This window comes from Nerophis lumbriciformis, linkage group LG19, assembly GCF_033978685.3.
Source record: "Nerophis lumbriciformis linkage group LG19, RoL_Nlum_v2.1, whole genome shotgun sequence".
NCBI lineage: Eukaryota > Metazoa > Chordata > Actinopteri > Syngnathiformes > Syngnathidae > Nerophis > Nerophis lumbriciformis.
In genome coordinates, this window is record NC_084566.2 from 38,822,024 (window position 1) to 38,837,836 (window position 15,813).

The following is a 15,813-nucleotide window of genomic DNA, read 5'->3' on the forward strand; positions in this document are numbered from 1 at the left end:
GGTAGTTGGAGGTGGAAGGGAAGGGGGGTGCATATTGTAGCGTCCCGGAAGAGTTAATGCTGCAAGGGGTTCTGGGTATTTGTTCTGTTGTGTTTATGTTGTGTTACGGTGCGGATGTCATTCTTGTTTTGTGTGGGTTCACAGTGTGGCGCATATTTGTAACAGTGTTAAAGTTGTTTATACGGCCACCCTCAGTGTGACCTGTATGGCTGTTGACCAAGTATGCTTGCATTCACTTGTGTGTGTGAAAAGCCGTAGATATTATGTGACGCTCTGTACCTCTCCCTACGTCCGTGTACACAGCGGCGTTTTAAAAAGTCATAAATTGTACTTTTTGAAACCGATACCGATCATTTTGAAACAGATGCCGATAATTTCCGATGTTACATTTTAAAGCATTTATCGGCCGATAATATTGGCAGTCCGATATTATCGGACATCCCTAGATAGCAGTATCATTAGTGCAGAATTTTCACGGTCTGCTTGGCCCGATCCAATTAGGAACCGGTACCTAAAAATACCGGTAGTCTGTATACATCTCTAGTAGTAGTCATTTTCTTTTTTATGTCATTTTTCTTACATAAACTTCTGTCCTCATACTACAAATAGAGCCGTTTCAACACAGATGGATGAGGTGGAAGGCTTGCGGTTGAAACACTCCGCTGAGGACGCCATTTCTTTGACTTCCTCCCTGACTGAGTCCATCAACCTAGAAGGTCAGTTCCTCTGCACTTTGTCTTCTTTCGTCGGCATAATCATCATCATCACCATAATGACTGAAATTCATGACCCCAAGTCAAGAGGCATGCCTTATCCCATCATGACTTGTGTTCCTCAGATGGCCATTACTCCATGCTACGAGCTGAGCTGGAGAGCGACAGCAAGAACCTGGAGGCGGAGTCGTGGAGCGTGGCTACCAACCCGGACTACCTAAGGACTCTGCAGAAAGATGCTGTTAAAAGACAGGATGTCATCTATGGTGTGTTGAACGCTCCCCTATACCACACCACCTGCAATTGATAGACATCCATTCAAATGCTAAATGCTATAGTATTTTTTACAACAATCTGTCAGAGGTCCCACAATAGTTTATTGGCAGTGAGTTAGCCTTGATGCTGGAATGTAGACTGTTTTAACAGTTCTAACAGTTTAAATCAATCAATCAATGTTTATTTATATTGCCCTAAATCACAAGTGTCTCAAAGGGCTGCACAAGCCACAACGACATCCTCGGTATAGCCCACATAAGGGCAAGGAAAAACTCACCCCAGTGGGACGTCGATGTGAATGACTATGAGAAACCTTGGAGAGGACCGCATATGTGGGTAACCCCCCCCCCCCCCCCCTCTAGGGAGACCGAATGCAATGGATGTCGAGTGGGTCTAACATAATATTGTGAGAGTCCAGTCTATAGTGGATCCAGCATAACAGTAAGAGTCCAGTCCACAGTGGGGTCAGCAGGAAACCATCCCGAGCGGAGACGGGTCAGCAGCGCAGAGATGTTCCCAACCGATATACAGGCGAGCGGTCCACCCCGGGTCCCGACCCCGGACAGCCAGCACCCCATCCATGGCCACCGGATCTGTGTGTCTCCCCTTCCACAAGGGATAGGGGGGAGCAGAGGAGAAAAGAAAAGAAACGGCAGATCAACTGGTCTAAAAAAAGGGGGGCTATTCAAAGGCTAGAGTATACAAATGAGTTTTGAGATGGGACTTAAATGTTTCTACTGAGGTAGCATCTCTAACTGTTACCGGGAGGGCATTCCATAGTGCTGGAGCCCGAATAGAAAACGCTCTACAGCCCGCAGATTTTTTTTTTTTGGGCTCTGGGAATCACTAATAAGCCGGAGTTCTTTGAACGCAGATTTCTTGCCGGGACATATGGTACAATGCAATCGGCAAGATAGGCTGGAGCTAGACCGTGTAGTATTTTATACGTAAGTAGTAAAACCTTAAAGTCGCATCTTAAGTGCACAGGAAGCCAGTGCAGGTGAGCCAGTATAGGCGTAATATGATCAAACTTTCTTGTTCTTGTCAAAAGTCTAGCAGCCGCATTTTGTACCAACTGTAATCTTTTAATGCTAGACATAGGGAGACCCGAAAATAATACGTTAAAATGTGCTTTTAGTAAGCCCTACTGGGAACCATACTTGCCAACCCTCCCGGATTTTCCGGGAGACTCCCGAAATTCAGCGCCTCTCCCGAAAACCTCCCGGGACAAATTTTCTCCCGAAAATCTCCCGAAATTCAGGCGGACCTGGAGGCCACGCCCCCTCCAGCTCCATGCGGACCCTCCAGCAATGTTGTTGTAATATATTGAGTTGGAGGCAATAAACAGGCGAGGGGATGAAGTACTGTACGTCTCTTTACTGTAGACTTCAGAACAGACTCACACACTTGACGTCAGGTGAGCAACACCACGTAAATCGTTGGCCAACCAAAAAGTAACCCCAGTACGCTATAGCCAACATTCACCAGGAGATGGCAACAGACAAACATAGATCACTCCATTACATTCCTCCCCTTTTATAAATGTAGAAGTTACTCAAAAGAAATAAACAACCCAACCAAAAAATGCAGCAGCTCAATTAAAAAACTGTACTTAAGCCACATTCTTTTTTTTTTTTAGTACTGAACTCTTAACCCTCATTTGTAAACAATAACATGCTTATTATACAAACAGTATTTGTACATCTTTAACACAGATTTTTATACTGTCTTCAGAGATTCAGTTTTTTTGGTGGTACTCGAAACCTTTCTGGGTACCTGCGGATCACTGGTGGGGTTTTTGTTGTGGGTGATCTGGGTTCTGATGATGGCAACTCCGCAGCCCTTGAATCTGGTTCAATGATGAGACTAGTTTGTGTCTGACTCACTGATGGTCCTGATGATGGAACTGAAACAGCACTGCCCAGTTGTACTGATGGCACATTTTCTGCAACTGGTGAAGACAAGATAACTGGCAGTCTCTCCATATGTTCTCGCCATGGTAACATGTGATCCACATGCACTGTGTGCTGTCTCTGTCCCTCTTGATACATATATATATATATATATATGTATGTATGTATGTATGTATGAAAATACTTGAATTCTATATATATATATATATATATATATATATATATATATGAAAATACTTCACTTTCAGTGAATTCTATATATATATATATATATATATATATATATGAAATACTTGACTTGGTGAATTCTAGCTGTAAATATACTCCTCCCCTCTTAGCCACGCCCCCAACCACGCCCCTACCACGCTCCCCACCCCCCACCTCCTGAAATCGGAGGTCTCAAGGTTGGCAAGTATGCTGGGAACACACTTTCTTGTGTGTTTGTACTTCAGCCACTTTTGACATATACACTACAACTCTACACTGGTCCAGCATAATAGATGTCATATATCACAAACAAAAGTTTAATTTAAAGGAGTGTGACAGGGGGGGCATACATGTTGGCAACACAAGCATAGCTATGTGAGCTACATGCTGACAATACACTCACTTTTTTAACATCAAAACCGCACTAAAAGAACACCTCCAGGCAACTACAACCCTAGACTAACACCCTCCCCCCAACACATCCCACCTCCCCGGATTGTAAATAATCAAATGTATATACAAACCCCGTTTCCATATGAGTTGGGAAATTGTGTTAGATGTAAATATAAACGGAATACAATGATTTGCAAATTATTTTCAACCTATATTCAGTTGAATATGCTACAAAGACAACATATTTGATGTTCAAACTGATAAACATTTTTTTTGTTTGCAAATAATCATTAACTTTAGAATTTGATGCCAGCAACACGTGACAAAGAAGTTGGGAAAGGTGGCAATAAATATTGATAAAGTTGAGGAATGCTCATCAAACACTTATTTGGAACATCCCACAGGTGTGCAGGCTAATTGGGAACAGTTGGGTGCCATGATTGGGTATAAAAATAGCTTCCCCAAAAATGCTCAGTCTTTCACAAGAAAGGATGGGGCGAGGTACACCCCTTTGTCCACAACTGCGTGAGCAAATAGTCAAACAGTTTAAGAACAACGTTTCTCAAAGTGCAATTGCAAGACATTTAGGGATTTCAACATCTACGGTCCATAATATCATCAAAAGGTTCAGAGAATCTGGAGAAATCACTCCACGTAAGCGGCATGGTCGGAAACCAACATTGAATGACCGTGACCTTCCATCCCTCAGACGGCACTGTATCAAATACCGACATCAATCTCTAAAGGATATCACCACATGGGCTCAGGAACACTTCAGAAAACCACTGTCACTAAATACAGTTGGTCGCTACATCTGTAAGTGCAAGTTAAAGCTCTACTATGCAAAGCGAAAGCCATTTATCAACAACATCCAGAAACGCCGCCGGCTTCTCTGGGCCCGAGATCATCTAAGATGGACTCATGCAAAGTGGAAAAGTGTTCTGTGGTCTGACGAGTCCACATTTCAAATTGTTTCCGGACCAAAGGGGAAGCAAACCATCTAGACTGTTATCGACGCAAAGTTGAAAAGCCAGCATCTGTGATGGTATGGGGGTGCATTAGTGCCCAAGGCATGGGTAACTTACACATCTGTGAAGGCACCATTAATGCTGAAAGGTACATACAGGTTTTGGAACAACATATGCTGCCATCTAAACGCCGTCTTGCTTATTTCAGCAAGACAATGCCAAGCCACATTCAGCACGTGTTACAACAGGGTGGCTTCGTAAAAAAAGATTGCATGTACTTTCCTGGTCCCGCCTGCAGTCCAGACCTGTCTCCCATCGAAAATGTGTGGCGCATTATGAAGCGTAAAATACGACAGCTGAAGCTCTACATAAAACAAAAATGGGAAAGAATTCCACTTTCAAAGCTTCAACAATTAGTTTCCTCAGTTCCCAATCGTTTATTGAGTGTTGTTAAAAGAAAAGGTGATGTAACACAGTGGTGAACATGCCCTTTCCCAACTACTTTGGCACGTGTTGCAGCCATGAAATTCTAAGTTAATTATTATTTGCAAAAAAAAAAAAAAGTTTATGAGTTTGAACATCAAATATCTTGTCTTTGTAGTGCATTCAACTGAATATGGGTTGAAAAGGATTTGCAAATCATTGTATTCCGTTTATATTTTCATCTAACACAATTTCCCGACTCGTATGGAAACGGGGTTTGTACTTGTTCTTATGCTTTCTGAGCTCACTATGTTCACTGCTCGCTGTACATATCCTACAAAGTCAGACCTCTCTCTCTCGCTCTCTCTCGCTCTCTCGCTCTCTGTGCCCACTACTTGCTGTCCATATCCTACCAAGTCAGACCTACACTGTTCCAATATCCATTTCTCTGTTCTCAATTGTTGTTGACTGATGATAACAACCAAACCTAACCCCCCTCCACACCCCGGATTATAAATAATGTAAATAATTCAATGTGATTATCTTGTGTGATGACTGTATTATGATGATAGTATATATCTGATAGTATATATACAGGTAAAAGCCAGTAAATTAGAATATTTTGAAAAACTTGATTTATTTCAGTAATTGCATTCAAAAGGTGTAACTTGTACATTATATTTATTCATTGCACACAGACTGATGCATTCAAATATTTATTTCATTTAATTTTGATGATTTGAAGTGGCAACAAATGAAAATCCAAAATTCCGTGTGTCACAAAATTAGAATATTACTTAAGGCTAATACAAAAAAGGGATTTTTAGAAATGTTGGCCAACTGAAAAGTATGAAAATGAAAAATATGAGCATGTACAATACTCAATACTTGGTTGGAGCTCCTTTTGCCTCAATTACTGCGTTAATGCGGCGTGGCATGGAGTCGATGAGTTTCTGGCACTGCTCAGGTGTTATGAGAGCCCAGGTTGCTCTGATAGTGGCCTTCAACTCTTCTGCGTTTTTGGGTCTGGCATTCTGCATCTTCCTTTTCACAATACCCCACAGATTTTCTATGGGGCTAAGGTCAGGGGAGTTGGCGGGCCAATTTAGAACAGAAATACCATGGTCCGTAAACCAGGCACGGATAGATTTTGCGCTGTGTGCAAGCGCCAAGTCCTGTTGGAACTTGAAATCTCCATCTCCATAGAGCAGGTCAGCAGCAGGAAGCATGAAGTGCTCTAAAACTTGCTGGTAGACGGCTGCGTTGACCCTGGATCTCAGGAAACAGAGTGGACCGACACCAGCAGATGACATGGCACCCCAAACCATCACTGATGGTGGAAACTTTACACTAGACTTCAGGCAACGTGGATCCTGTGCCTCTCCTGTCTTCCTCCAGACTCTGGGACCTCGATTTCCAAAGGAAATGCAAAATTTGCATGGTTGGGTGATGGTTTGGGGTGCCATGTCATCTGCTGGTGTCGGTCCACTCTGTTTCCTGAGATCCAGGGTCAACGCAGCCGTCTACCAGCAAGTTTTAGAGCACTTCATGCTTCCTGCTGCTGACCTGCTCTATGGAGATGGAGATTTCAAGATCCAACAGGACTTGGCGCCTCCACACAGCGCAAAATCTACCCGTGCCTGGTTTACGGACCATGGAATTTCTGTTCTTAATTGGCCCGCCAACTCCCCTGACCTTAGCCCCATAGAAAATCTGTGGGGTATTGTGAAAAGGAAGATGCAGAATGCCAGACCCAAAAACGCAGAAGAGTTGAAGGCCACTATCAGAGCAACCTGGGCTCTCATAACACCTGAGCAGTGCCAGAAACTCATCGACTCCATGCCACGCCGCATTAACGCAGTAATTGAGGCAAAAGGAGCTCCAACCAAGTATTGAGTATTGTACATGCTCATATTTTTCATTTTCATACTTTTCAGTTGGCCAACATTTCTAAAAATCCCTTTTTTGTATTAGCCTTAAGTAATATTCAAATTTTGTGACACACGGAATTTTGGATTTTCATTTGTTGCCACTTCAAATCATCAAAATTAAATGAAATAAACATTTGAATGCATCAGTCTGTGTGCAATGAATAAATATAATGTACAAGTTACACCTTTTGAATGCAATTACTGAAATAAATCAAGTTTTTCAAAATATTCTAATTTACTGGCTTTTACCTGTATGTATCATGAATCAATTTAAATGGACCCCGACTTAAACAAGTTGAAAAACTTATTGGGGTGTTACCATTTAGTGGTCAATTGTACGGAATATGTACTTCACTGTGCAACCTACTAATAAAATTCTCAATCAATCAATCAATTCAATAGTGGGTGTTTACACAGTGCAGTCACATCTAGCTGATAGTGGGTCAGAGGTGGTATTACGTCAATGAGGAAGACAAGTTTGAAGTTTTTTCAACTTTGATGCTCTCGGAACAACTTAATGGTAATTAAACCATCATACTGTGTAAATGGTAATAACTGATGCTTTTATTGACCTGTAAAGTGAACAGGTGGCAGACACATTAGTGGAGAAAACTGACTAAACAAGTGAAACAATGCTACCCAAGAATATACAGCATTTCTTCTCAAAAAAAGAGGAGAAAAATAATCTTAGAGAACAATTTAATTTGAAACATTTGTATGCACGTACAACACTTAAAACCTTCAGTATATCAGTATGTGGAATTAAATTATGAAATGGATTAAGCAAAGAAATCAAACAATGTACTAATGTGATCCACTTCAAGAAACACTTCAAACTTAAAGTGTTTACAAAGTACAAAGAAGAAAAACCATGATAAGCATTCTGAATTTATTTAATCCATCCATTGATTTTCAAAATAATCTTACTCATCTCACCATATGAAATGTAACTTACTTCACCGAGTATTTATTTATTTATTTTTATTGTGATTACTTATGGAGTATATTGTGAATAAATTGAGAACAGGAAGTGAACAAAAGTTTTAGCAACTGTTATGTAAAAGAAAAGGGGTAGGATTAAATAAGCTCCGCTTCTTCCTACACCTTTTCCAACATGTGAAAAGAGAAACTGGAAATTGTGATGTATATTGTTGTATGCTTGCATGTTCGAACTAAACTCAAACGCAAACTCAATGTTCATGTCACTGCAGGTGCTTCCACTCAAGGTGTCTTCTTGGTAAAATTACTCAATTAGCTCTTCTTTTCCATGACTCCGTCTTGATGGCTCGAGATGAATGGAAGCAGGGACTAAAATAACATTTATCCATTGTCACGTATGATGATTATACGGTACTGCAGAGACTAAAATAACATTTATCCATTACATACTTGCCAACCTTGAGACCTCCGATTTCGGGAAGTGGGGGTTGGGGGGCGGGGGGCGTGGTCGGGGGGCGTGGTTAAGATATATATATATATATATATATATATATATTTATTATTACATATATATATATATATATAAATAAATAAAGTTTATAGTCATACCAAAGACTATAAAAATGGGACCCATTACCTCCCTGCTTGGCACTCAGCATCAAGGGTTGGAATTGGGGGTTAAATCACCAAAATGATTCCCGGGCGCAGCCACCGCTGCTGCCCACTGCTCCCCTCACCTCCCAGGGGGTGATCAAGGGTGATGGGTCAAATGCAGAGAATAATTTCGCCACACCTAGTGTGTGTGTGACAATCATTGGTACTTTAACTTTAACTTTAACTTTAACTTTAAAATAAATACTTGAATTTCAGTGTTCATTTATTTACACATATACACACACATAACACTCATCTACTCATTGTTGAGTTAAGGGTTGAATTGTCCGTCCTTGTTCTATTCTCTGTCACTATTTCAGAACACACACATTATACAAATATACATTATAAAATCAATAAGAAAACGGGAGCTCTAATTTGGGAGTCTGAATTAGGATCAGAAGTTCCTATATAAACATTGCGCACTCACGTCGCCATTTTGTATTGATTACCGCAGCTGTGCACTGGATTCATTCACAAATACAAACTACAACTCACAAACACTTTAGAGTTAGGCTCCACCATCAGAATGTGTACTTAAACTTATAAAGATCACATGGATATTATTCAGTGAGTTGATTCACCAAAACTAACCTGTTATACAGGTGGAAAAAGCACACAGGACGTTTCAGTTGTTCACAGACTGGTCGCGCTCATCAGAATGACAAGACACTTCCGGTCTGCAGGTGATAGCATTCAATTGGGAAGAAACCACAAAATAAAATAAATAAATCAACACAAAAATGTGACACATTATGGGTGGGTCACATATGCATGTACAGTAGATGGCAGTATTGTCCTGTTTAAAAGTGTCACAACATTGCTGTTTACGGCAATGTTGTGAACAGGCTGTCAACACGTCACTCAGGTCCGCATGGAGCTGGAGGGGGCGTGGCCTCCAGTTCCGCCTGAATTTCGGGAGATTTTCGGGAGAAAATTTGTCCCGGGAGGTTTTCGGGAGAGGCGCTGAATTTCGGGAGTCTCCCGGAAAATCCGGGAGGGTTGGCAAGTATGATCCATTATCACGTATGTTAATTATACAGTACTACAGACTTAATAGTGACAAGTTGGTAACTATAACTACTGTATTTGAAAAAGAGAACCATCTTATGTGTGGCTTCACCTGTCAAGTGAAGAAGTGACCCGTAGTCATCAGTCAGTGTCACCCATACTCACTTCACCCTCTTTTTTTCTTGCAGAGCTTATCCAGACAGAGATGCACCACGTGCGCACTTTAAAGATCCTTCGATACGTCTATATGCACGAGTTGAGGCAGTCTCTGCTCTTGGACGAGGGCAAAATGGATATGCTCTTCCAGGGTGTAGACGCCCTGCTCACCCTGCACCAGCACTTCCTCAGCTGCCTTAAACTACGTCAAAGCTGCAGTCAGGAGGAGCAAAGTCCAAATGGCTACCAGATCACGGAGCTGGGAAATATACTCATCTCTCAGGTAACTCTGCAAATGACCTGTCTGGTGTTTTAAACAAAAAAAAAGCAATGCAATTATAGCACAATGTCGGTGACTTTTGAAGAACAAATGTGTAAGAGTTGGTTTTTTTGTGTGCTGTGATAGTTTTCAGATGCATTAGGTGAAAAAATGAAGGTTGGATACAGTGTTTTCTGTGGCCATCAAAGTGAAGCCATCAGTCTGTACAAAGAGCAGATGCAGAACAACAAGAAGCTGCAGAGCCTCATGAAGGTACAATATGTGGTGTCATTTCTAGGCATGTGACATTTCTGGGGAAAACGTGGAAATCCGCGTTTTTAACCTTTCATTTTCTAGCCAAAATATCACTTCCGCGTTTTTTTTGTTTTTGTTTTTTTCCCAACTTTTTTTATTGGCATTTTCAAATAGACAGAAAAAAGTGCAAGTCGAAACAGTACAATTTTAAAGTCAGTAAATGATTCACACCCTTTCCCTTAAAACCCAAACCACCCACCCCACTCAGGTCCCACTAACAAGGGACAAATGGCACAATTATGTAACAAGTAAGACGACAAAGACAGACACATTCTCACACACACACACACACACACACACACACACACATACGAGGCCAGAGACAGACAGATATATATAAATAATAATAATAATAAAATAAAATAAAAATTAATAATAATATATAATAAAATAAAAATAGAATAAAATAATACTAATAAATAAAAGGGAGATTATTCACTTCCGCGTTTTTTTAAAAAGAAAATTAGAGATGTCCGATAATATCGGCCGATAAATGCTTTAAAATGTGATATCGGAAATTATCGGTATCGTTTTTTTTATTATCGGTATCGTTTTTTTTTGTTTTTTTTTTATTAAATCAACATAAAAAACACAAGATACACTTACAATTAATACACCAACCCAAAAAACCTTCCTCCCCCATTTACACTCATTCACACAAAAGGGTTGTTTCTTTCTGTTATTAATATTCTGGTTTCTACATTATATATCAATACAGTCTGCAAGGGATACAGTCCGTAAGCACACATGATTGTGCGTGCTGCTGGTCCACTAATAGTACTAACATTTAACACTTAATTTTACTCATTTTCATTAATTACTAGTTTCTATGTAACTGTTTTTATATTGTTTTACTTTCTTTTTATATTCAAGAATTTTTATTTAATTTTTTTTTTTTTTTTTTTTTTTATTTTTTTTAAAAGGACCTTATCTTCACCATACCCGGTTGTCCAAATTAGGCATAATAATGTGTTAATTCCACGACTGTATATATCGGTTGATATCGGTATCGGTAATTAAAGGGGAACATTATCACAATTTCAGAAGGGTTAAAACCATTAAAAATCAGTTCCCAGTGGCTTATTTTATTTTTCGAAGTTTTTTTCAAAATTTTACCCATCACGCAATATCCCTAAAAAAAGCTTCAAAGTGCCTGATTTTAACCATCGTTATATACACCCGTCCATTTTCCTGTGACGTCACACAGTGATGCCAATACAAACAAACATGGCGGATAGAACAGCAAGCTATAGCGACATTAGCTCGGATTCAGACTCGGATTTCAGCGGCTTAAGCGATTCAACAGATTACGCATGTATTGAAACGGATGGTTGTAGTGTGGAGGCAGGTAGCGAACACGAAATTGAAGAAGAAACTGAAGCTATTGAGCCATATCGGTTTGAACCGTATGCAAGCGAAACCGACGAAAACGACACGACAGCCAGCGACACGGGAGAAAGCGAGGACGAATTCGGCGATCGCCTTCTAACCAACGATTGGTATGTGTTTGTTTGGCATTAAAGGAAACTAACAACTATGAACTAGGTTTACAGCATATGAAATACATTTGGCAACAACATGCACTTTGAGAGTGCAGACAGCCCATTTCAGGCGCGCTAAGAACATATATTTTTCCACGATTTCAGCACTCAAGTTAACCATACCTAAATAGACACAAAATACTGCATTACACAAGACTACCCGAATGTACTCAAATGATTGAAAAAAATAAATGTTTTTAAGCTAAATTACTGGTAAACACAGTTTATGTATAATAATTTACGTAAAACCGCGAGTAATGAATAAAGTTTTCATCAATTAATATATTCTGTAGACATACTCTCATCCGCTCTCTTTTCCTGATAGCTGATCTGTCCGGTTTTGGAGTTGATGTCAGCATCTGCTTTGAGTGTCGCAGGATATCCACACATTCTTGCCATCTCTGTCGTAGCATAGCTTTCGTCGGTAAAGTGTGCGGAACAAACGACTGACCATTTCGTCGGCTTTCCCCACAGCCTCGTATTTTGAACAAATTTCGTCCAATTTCTTGCCACTTTCGCATCTTTGGGCCACTGGTGCAACTTGAATCCGTCCCTGTTCGTGTTGTTACACCCTCCGACATCACACCGACGAAAGTCATCGCTCCGAGAGCGAATACTAGAAAGGCGTTTAATTCGCCAAAATTCACCCATTTAGAGTTCGGAAATCGGTTAAAAAAATATATGGTCTTTTTTCTGCAACATCAAGGTATATATTGACGCTTACATAGGTCTGGTGATAATGTTCCCCTTTAAGGGTTTGGTCAATATCGGAATATCGGATATCGGCAAAAAGCCATTATCGGACATCCCTAATGAAAATCAATAAAAATATAGTCCAAAAAATGTTGCTAAACGATCGCTTCAGCCGCAGCTACTCGCTGTCCCTCTTGCTTTAACACCGCCCTGAGTTGCAGGACGGGGAGACAATCAGAGCACTTTTTTTTTTGACGATCAGTTTACTCTTGAAGATAATTGAAAGAATCATGATTTGGATGAGCAAGACAGATTTATGTCAGGGGTGTCCTAACTTTACATCACTATTTGCTATCAGTCAACTTTTATTTACTCAATTGCATGCTGAAATAATGTAAATGTATTTTTGCCTTTTATAGGAGGAAAAAGTATGGTGTTTGTAATTGGCATGATGTTTTTAGATCAAAAAAAAAAAAATGTATGCCCAGACCACACATTGGACGCACCTGAATTATGTGAAAATGCTGGAGATTAATTTGGTAAACAAAGGTGTGTATTGTAACAGAAAATTGGTCAGCTGGCCCTGGTAAGAAGGTTGGGGATCCCTGAATGTTTTCTGCTAGTGACTCAGCGCATCACAAAGTATCCTGTCCTGGTGGAGCGGATCATACAGAACACAGACGGTAAACTGCTTCTCTACATAATATACTTTTTAATTTTTTTGCAAATACATAAAAAAAAAAATCCTTCCTTCTCCTTCCAGCCGACACAAACGAGTACCAGTCTCTGCTGCAAGCCTTGGCGTCCATAAAAGACACAATCTCCCAAGTGAACGACTGCGTCCGGGAATACGAGAAGGCTTCCCGCCTGAGAGAGATCCATGTGCGTTTGGAGCCCAAATCCGTGGGCCGGTTGAAGGACGGTCAAGTGTTCCGCCGAGAGGATCTGATCCTCAGCAACAGAATGCTGCTGCATGAAGGCCCGGTCACCTGGAAGTCTTCTGGCAGACAGAAAGGTTCATGACTTGTCTGTAGAGGTGGCTTTTACTACAAAACTGCTAACTAGGCCAGGCATTGGTGCATCCAGGCTGAACCAGTCCTGCTGCATATTTTACTTTCAAAGTGTTAAAGATAATCACCTGTTTTCTGCAAGTTGAAAAACAAATTACTTTTGCTGTTGTGGTTGTTGTTGAACATTTATATGTGCTTGCAGACGTCCACGCTGTGCTGCTGTCAGATGTGCTCCTCCTGCTTCAAGACAAAGATCAGAAGTTTGTCTTTGCTGCGGTGGTGAGTGCTGCATGGAATAATGTTAAATGGGAAATGCACTTTTTGGGGAATTTTGCCTATCATACACAATCATTATGAAAGACATGACGACGGATAGATTTAAAAAAAAAAAAAAAAAAATGCATTCCAAACAAAGGTCCGTTTACAGCAGAGCTTCCCTTTTTTGCCCATACAATCCAATAAATAACCATTCAAAAAACAGCAACAGCACTCCATTTACATTTGGTGACTTGAATATTAACCAAGTATTAGTGATATTGTTATTATAAGCGCTAACGCAGACAAACTATTTATAGCGGTGCCGTGATCACAACCGTGTGTGCCTATGTTTACATCGAGTGGTCTGCTGCTTCCTTGCTCCCTTTAATTATGAGACACAATTGTGTCAAAGTCAGGATTTTTTTTTCATGCTTGAAATAAGAAATTATTACTTTAAAGGGGAACATTATCACCAGACCTATGTAAGCGTCAATATATACCTTGATGTTGCAGAAAAAAGACCATATATTTTGTTAACCGATTTCCGAACTCTAAATGGGTGAATTTTGGCGAATTAAACGCCTTTCTAATATTCGCTCTCGGAGCGATGACATCACAACGTGACGTCACATCGGGAAGCAATCCGCCATTTTCTCAAACATCGAGTCAAATCAGCTGTGTTATTTTCCGTTTTTTCGACTGTTTTCCGTACCTTGGAGACATCATGCCTCGTCGGTGTGTTGTCGGAGGGTGTAACAATACGAACGGACGGATTCAAGTTGCACCAGTGGCCCAAAGATGCGAAAGTGGCAAGAAATTGGACGTTTGTTCCGCACACTTTACCGACGAAAGCTATGCTACGACAGAGATGGCAAGAATGTGTGGATATCCTGCGACACTCAAAGCAGATGCATTTCCAACGATAAAGTCAAAGAAATCTGCCGCCAGACCCCCATTGAATCTGCCGGAGTGTGTGAGCAATTCAGGGACAAAGGGCCTCGGTAGCACGGCAAGCAATGGCGGCAGTTTGTTCCCGCAGACGAGCGAGCTAAACCCCCTGGATGTCTTGGCTCACACCGTCCCTTATGCCACCGAAGATGATCAAGAGAAGAATATCGACCCTAGCTTCCCTGGCCTGCTGACATGAGGGTATGTCTACAGAATATATTAGCTGAAGAAAATTGGGCTGTCTGCACTCTCAAAGTGCATGTTGTTGCCAAATGTATTTCATATGCTGTAAACCTAGTTCATAGTTGTTAGTTTCCTTTAATGCCAAACAAACACATACCAATCGTTGGTTAGAAGGCGATCACCGAATTCGTCCTCGCTTTCTCCCGTGTCGCTGGCTGTCGTGTCGTTTTCGTCGGTTTCGCTTGCATACGGTTCAAACCGATATGGCTCAATAGCTTCAGTTTCTTCTACAATTTTGTTTTCGCTACCTGCCTCCACACTACAACCATCCGTTTCAATACATGCGTAATCTGTTGAATCGCTTAAGCCGCTGAAATCCGAGTCTGAATCCGAGCTAATGTCGCTATAGCTTGCTGTTCTTTCCGCCATGTTTGTTTGTGTTGGCTTCACTATGTGACGTCACAGGAAAATGGACGGGTGTTTATAACGATGGTTAAAATCAGGCACTTTGAAGCTTTTTTAGGGATATTGCATGATGGGTAAAATTTTTAAAAAAACTTCGAAAAATATAATAAGCCACTGGGAACTGATTTTTAATGGTTTTAACCATTCTGAAATTGTGATAATGTTCCCCTTTAAAAAAGTAGTTTTATACTTGTGAGTGTTGATGCAACAGTTGATGTTCTAGTTTCAAGCATGTTTTACTCAATATAGGTCATACAATCTCAGCAACAAGCTGTATGGTGGTTAGAGTGTCCGCCCTGAGTTGGGTAGGTTGTGAGTTCAAACCCCGGCCGAGTCATACCAAAAAAATGGGAGCCATTACCTCCCTGCTTGGCACTCAGCATCAAGGGTTGGAATTGGGGATTGAATCACCAAAAATGATTCCCGGGCGCGGCCACCGCTGCTGCTCACTGCTCCCCTCTCCTCCCAGGGGGGTGATCAAGGGTGATGGGTCAAATGCAGAGAATAATTTCGCCACACCTAGTGTGTGTGTGACAATCATTGCTACTTTAACTTTA

The 15,813-nt window shown here is 40.8% G+C and overlaps 1 protein-coding gene across 3 annotated transcripts in view; it reads left to right on the plus strand.

Annotated features, from left to right (window-relative positions):
* arhgef18a (rho/rac guanine nucleotide exchange factor (GEF) 18a) overlaps nucleotides 1-15,813 on the plus strand; it is a 54,082-nt gene that overhangs the window by 23,621 nt on the left and 14,648 nt on the right. For all 3 annotated transcript variants that reach the window (XM_061978792.1, XM_061978793.1, XM_061978794.2), the window contains 7 exons: nucleotides 610-716; nucleotides 839-979; nucleotides 9,617-9,867; nucleotides 9,991-10,116; nucleotides 12,958-13,075; nucleotides 13,156-13,407; nucleotides 13,605-13,681. In XM_061978792.1, coding sequence (XP_061834776.1) covers nucleotides 610-716; nucleotides 839-979; nucleotides 9,617-9,867; nucleotides 9,991-10,116; nucleotides 12,958-13,075; nucleotides 13,156-13,407; nucleotides 13,605-13,681 — 1,072 coding nt within the window. The remainder of the gene's footprint in view (nucleotides 1-609; nucleotides 717-838; nucleotides 980-9,616; nucleotides 9,868-9,990; nucleotides 10,117-12,957; nucleotides 13,076-13,155; nucleotides 13,408-13,604; nucleotides 13,682-15,813) is intronic.